The sequence below is a fragment of the Ailuropoda melanoleuca genome, chromosome 7 (genome assembly GCF_002007445.2).
Source record: "Ailuropoda melanoleuca isolate Jingjing chromosome 7, ASM200744v2, whole genome shotgun sequence".
Taxonomy (NCBI): domain Eukaryota; kingdom Metazoa; phylum Chordata; class Mammalia; order Carnivora; family Ursidae; genus Ailuropoda; species Ailuropoda melanoleuca.
In genome coordinates, this window is record NC_048224.1 from 132,340,420 (window position 1) to 132,346,419 (window position 6,000).

At 42.7% G+C, this 6,000-nt stretch overlaps 1 protein-coding gene across 3 annotated transcripts in view; it reads left to right on the top strand.

Annotated features, from left to right (window-relative positions):
• LOC100472159 (DNA repair protein complementing XP-G cells) overlaps positions 1-6,000 on the top strand; it is an 87,541-nt gene that overhangs the window by 49,785 nt on the left and 31,756 nt on the right. For 2 of the 3 annotated variants that reach the window (XM_034665455.1, XM_034665453.1), the window contains 2 exons: positions 1,692-1,807; positions 2,302-2,388. In XM_034665455.1, the coding sequence (XP_034521346.1) occupies positions 1,692-1,807; positions 2,302-2,388 (203 nt within the window). Of the gene's footprint in view, positions 1-1,691; positions 1,808-2,301; positions 2,389-3,676; positions 3,738-6,000 lie in introns of all 3 variants that reach the window. The other variant, XM_034665456.1, reaches the window with a different exon arrangement.

Below are 6,000 nucleotides of genomic sequence, written 5' to 3' on the forward strand. Positions count from 1 at the left end.
AATTTTGGAAGCCAAGACTTATTTTGACGTATATCCAACTTAATTTCAACTTTCTTTGTTTATCTTGAACAGTCAACACTTTTTCCTTTAAAAAAGGATTATTTGTGAGACTACGGCCTGGGTGCAATGATAAATTTCAACTTTTAATAGAACTACTAAAATTCTTACAATCGAGAGTTTTCCTGTTAGAGTATCTTCTTAGGTGTCCTACCTTAGGTGTGCTTGGGTTTCAGCTATGCTCCCGAGCATGAGTGTGATAGAGAGCCTGTGGGGAAATGCGTCCCTGAATCTGAGATCCTGGCTCCTCAGTGTTTAAAGAGTAATTGGGTTTTATGTGGTGCCCGGTGTGACGAAAGTGGATTGATGAGGAAGGAAATTGGCCAGGATATAAAAGAATGACATTAAGTTTCTTTATTCTGAAAGTAGTTTAAAACAATGTTGGAACAAAGTTGTGAACTTTGGAGTAATTGTGTACCCCTCCCCCATGGTAGCGCCCATTTGTAATAGGACTTTCATGTGTTGAAAATGCCAGCTCATCACTTCATACTCACACCAGACAGACATTGTCTAATTAAGTGAGAATGTATGAGAAATGTAAGGATTGATAAATGCTTGGGGACATTTGTTCCCTCAGGAAAAGGTCTAGACTTGTGTGTTGCAGTTTTAAATTATCCAAGGCACATTCTGTCAGGTACTCCTTGGAAGGATTAGACAGGAAAAAGGAACTCCAGAATTTATTTATCTATAAATAAACAACATCTCCTCAGTTTTCCAGCCCCATGATAACTATGTTAGCTGACACTACTGTAGTAATCATTTTGTAATATATAAATGTACCAAATCAACACATTGTACACCTTAAACTTCTACAGTGTTATAGGTCAGTTATATCTTAATTAAAAAAAAAAAGGAAAAGAATGTTTTGGTATTTCCCCCTTATATTCCACCATAAGCATGGGGAGTATTCCATTTTTTCCTACATGGACATTTCTTATAAGATACTTCTGTACATTTTAGGATTTCTTATGATACAGTCTTGAATGTTGAGGGACAGAGTGGCATGTAAGTAACTTGTTTTTTTATTTTTATGTTTTTTGAGAGAGAGTAGAGAAAGAGCAGGGTGAGGGGCAAAAGCAGAGGGAAAGAGAATCTCAAGAAGACTTCCTGCTGAGCATAGAGCCTGACATAGGGCTTGATCCCACGACCCATGAAATCATGATCTGAATCAAAGTCAAGAGTCAGACGCTTAACTGACTGAGCCACCCAGGTGCTCCAAGTAATGTATTTTTTATAAAGACCAATATCAGAAATTTGTTTTGGCATAACAGTGACATCTTAAAGAGTATATTAATATAATAATCCCTTTTGAGAAACATTTATTTAATTATATATTATTAAGTTATAGGCCTCTTGGGGACATTGAAGGCTATCTAAAAGAAACTGAAAGTAAATTAATAGTTTCCCAAATACTGTATCCTAGCCAGTCCATTCAGTAGTAGGTAGATGGAGACTCAGTGCCCTTTATGTACCAGAAACCTGAACATACTCACTGATACGACAGTTTGGAGGAAATACTAAAGTTGTCATAGTCTGAAAACTCAGGTAAACCAAATTCTGTGGAAAAAAGTCACAGAAATGTTTTTAATATACTAATACCCTGAAACAGAATCCTGTGTCCTTTGTTTTCACAGGCTAAGAGAAGGCACAGAAAGGATTTGGCAACCACTGACTCCAGAAAAACTACGGAGAAGCTTTTGAAAACATTTTTGAAAAGACAAGCTATCAAAACTGCCTTAAAAAGCAAAAGGCAAGAGGCAAATTACATTAATTTTAAGGATTAAAAGCTTTTAACTCTCGCCTTGGATTCCTGTGGTTCCCTTTCCCTGATTTTAACTCGGCAGATAACAGATGGTGAAGTCAGAGGGATAAGTGGGCCCACTTAACCCAGTAATTGGAAGTTGTGAAAATTCCCTGTTTGGTGAGAGTCAGCTTGGATATGGAGAGAGAAAAGCCATAGTATTGTGTTGCCTGCACTTTGTACTTTTATAAGGTGGGTCTCTGTGCCTGTGGTTGAGGCCCTGGCCGAGGTGCTGGGAGCCACAGTGAGCTTCCCCTTTCTCTTGAGGCCACGCTTGCTTCCCACAGCAGCAGCCTGGGCAGGCGGGACAGCAGGAAGAAGCCTGTTACAGCCCTGTGTTTTTCTGCTTCTCACCCCTCAGCAGGGCTTGTGTAATCAGTGGGGGAGTCTTCCTCAGTCCTCTTTCCCATTACCTCTGCTTAACGTCTGTATGTGCTTTTCAGAGATGAAGCCCTCCCCAGTCTTACTCAAGTTCAAAGAGAAGATGACATCTATGTTTTGCCACCTTTACAGAAGGAAGAAAAAAATAGGTAAATGTTTAACTATTTAAAAATAGTAATTGTGTGTATATTCAGACAGATTTCAAACCTTTGTGTTTTTATCTACATGTAAGGCATGTGGGAATTAATGCATCTACAAATGCATTCTTGACACCTTTTAGAATGTTTCAAAGACTAAATTTTTTAGTGATTAAGTTGTCCTTGTATTTTGGTAGTTTGTGCTGGTGTGTCTCTCTTCATTCTGCAGATCTGGTGTTAGCACTGTTCGTGTGTAATCCCTGAAGATGTGGATTTTCACGTTTCCTACCCTTTGCTTATACGTGCTGTCTCTACCTGTGTCTTTTGTCTCTCACCACCACGCCACCAGTCCACACATAATGTTCTCCTTGCTAAATCCACTAGACACTTTGCAGGTGTTAGCTTACTGTACTTTTTAGCTGCACGTGACTCGGCATCTCTGCTGTCCTGCTGTCTGGGAACCTCTCCGGCCACTCCTTCTCAGGCTCCTCTCTCTGGCTCGCTGTTCACGGTCAGCTGCTTCAGAGGCTGAAGTGCAGGTGGAGGGCCCAGCAGTGTGTCCCAGGGGTTCCTGAGACACCAAGTGGCTTTTGAAGCAGGCCAGTTCTGTTTCTCTTCATCAATGCCACCATCCTCCTTGCTCGAAGTACCGTAAAGGCTTCCACACTTCTTTGTCTTTGTCTTTGATCTTCCCCTTTCGCTGGAACCCCTATCCACCAAGTTCAGTCTGCTTTGTGGTGTAGAATCTGTTAAAACCCAAACCTGATAATGTCATTTCAGAGTTTGAAACACTTCCTAGCGTCTCATTTCTTTGGGATAAAACTTCAATGCCTTAATCACATGCTTCTCCAACCTCAGCAGGCCGTGTTTGTATTGTCTCCAGGCAGGCTTGCTTTTCCTTGTTTCCAGATGTTTATAGAACATAGTGTTTCTGCCTGGAACACTTGTCTCCATGAACTTTCCCCAGACCCTACAACTAGACCTCTCTCTTATTTGTGGCTAAGTCCAAGCAGTGCAATTGCCAGAGTTTCCAGGAAACTTTAGGGACCCCCCCATTGGAGAGAGGTGACTCCCCTTATTGTATCTTTAGCAGCCTGCTCCTCCCTTGCGATGGATGTCCTCAGATCATATTGTAATTGCTCCCTGGCACATGTCCCCTCCTGACTGTGGGAACAGTGACAGCGTGTGTCATGCTGTCTGATTCACCATTGTAGCCCCTAGAACTTGTGGCCCCTTGCCTCCAGAGATATTTTTATAATCATTAAATCATAGATACTGTAAATGTATGCTTGACTTTCAGTTCAGAAGAAGAAGATGAAAGAGAATGGCAAGAAAGAATGAGTCAAAAACAAGCATTACAGGTACTTATGTAATTTNGTCATAGTCTGAAAACTCAGGTAAACCAAATTCTGTGGAAAAAAGTCACAGAAATGTTTTTAATATACTAATACCCTGAAACAGAATCCTGTGTCCTTTGTTTTCACAGGCTAAGAGAAGGCACAGAAAGGATTTGGCAACCACTGACTCCAGAAAAACTACGGAGAAGCTTTTGAAAACATTTTTGAAAAGACAAGCTATCAAAACTGCCTTAAAAAGCAAAAGGCAAGAGGCAAATTACATTAATTTTAAGGATTAAAAGCTTTTAACTCTCGCCTTGGATTCCTGTGGTTCCCTTTCCCTGATTTTAACTCGGCAGATAACAGATGGTGAAGTCAGAGGGATAAGTGGGCCCACTTAACCCAGTAATTGGAAGTTGTGAAAATTCCCTGTTTGGTGAGAGTCAGCTTGGATATGGAGAGAGAAAAGCCATAGTATTGTGTTGCCTGCACTTTGTACTTTTATAAGGTGGGTCTCTGTGCCTGTGGTTGAGGCCCTGGCCGAGGTGCTGGGAGCCACAGTGAGCTTCCCCTTTCTCTTGAGGCCACGCTTGCTTCCCACAGCAGCAGCCTGGGCAGGCGGGACAGCAGGAAGAAGCCTGTTACAGCCCTGTGTTTTTCTGCTTCTCACCCCTCAGCAGGGCTTGTGTAATCAGTGGGGGAGTCTTCCTCAGTCCTCTTTCCCATTACCTCTGCTTAACGTCTGTATGTGCTTTTCAGAGATGAAGCCCTCCCCAGTCTTACTCAAGTTCAAAGAGAAGATGACATCTATGTTTTGCCACCTTTACAGAAGGAAGAAAAAAATAGGTAAATGTTTAACTATTTAAAAATAGTAATTGTGTATATATTCAGACAGATTTCAAACCTTTGTGTTTTTATCTACATGTAAGGCATGTGGGAATTAATGCATCTACAAATGCATTCTTGACACCTTTTAGAATGTTTCAAAGACTAAATTTTTTAGTGATTAAGTTGTCCTTGTATTTTGGTAGTTTGTGCTGGTGTGTCTCTCTTCATTCTGCAGATCTGGTGTTAGCACTGTTCGTGTGTAATCCCTGAAGATGTGGATTTTCACGTTTCCTACCCTTTGCTTATACGTGCTGTCTCTACCTGTGTCTTTTGTCTCTCACCACCACGCCACCAGTCCACACATAATGTTCTCCTTGCTAAATCCACTAGACACTTTGCAGGTGTTAGCTTACTGTACTTTTTAGCTGCACGTGACTCGGCATCTCTGCTGTCCTGCTGTCTGGGAACCTCTCCGGCCACTCCTTCTCAGGCTCCTCTCTCTGGCTCGCTGTTCACGGTCAGCTGCTTCAGAGGCTGAAGTGCAGGTGGAGGGCCCAGCAGTGTGTCCCAGGGGTTCCTGAGACACCAAGTGNTTTTGGTAGTTTGTGCTGGTGTGTCTCTCTTCATTCTGCAGATCTGGTGTTAGCACTGTTCGTGTGTAATCCCTGAAGATGTGGATTTTCACGTTTCCTACCCTTTGCTTATACGTGCTGTCTCTACCTGTGTCTTTTGTCTCTCACCACCACGCCACCAGTCCACACATAATGTTCTCCTTGCTAAATCCACTAGACACTTTGCAGGTGTTAGCTTACTGTACTTTTTAGCTGCACGTGACTCGGCATCTCTGCTGTCCTGCTGTCTGGGAACCTCTCCGGCCACTCCTTCTCAGGCTCCTCTCTCTGGCTCGCTGTTCACGGTCAGCTGCTTCAGAGGCTGAAGTGCAGGTGGAGGGCCCAGCATTGTGTCCCAGGGGTTCCTGAGACACCAAGTAGCTTTTGAAGCAGGCCAGTTCTGTTTCTCTTCATCAATGCCACCATCCTCCTTGCTCGAAGTACCGTAAAGGCTTCCACACTTCTTTGTCTTTGTCTTTGATCTTCCCCTTTCGCTGGAACCCCTATCCACCAAGTTCAGTCTGCTTTGTGGTGTAGAATCTGTTAAAACCCAAACCTGATAATGTCATTTCAGAGTTTGAAACACTTCCTAGCGTCTCATTTCTTTGGGATAAAACTTCAATGCCTTAATCACATGCTTCTCCAACCTCAGCAGGCCGTGTTTGTATTGTCTCCAGGCAGGCTTGCTTTTCCTTGTTTCCAGATGTTTATAGAACATAGTGTTTCTGCCTGGAACACTTGTCTCCATGAACTTTCCCCAGACCCTACAACTAGACCTCTCTCTTATTTGTGGCTAAGTCCAAGCAGTGCAATTGCCAGAGTTTCCAGGAAACTTTAGGGACCCCCCC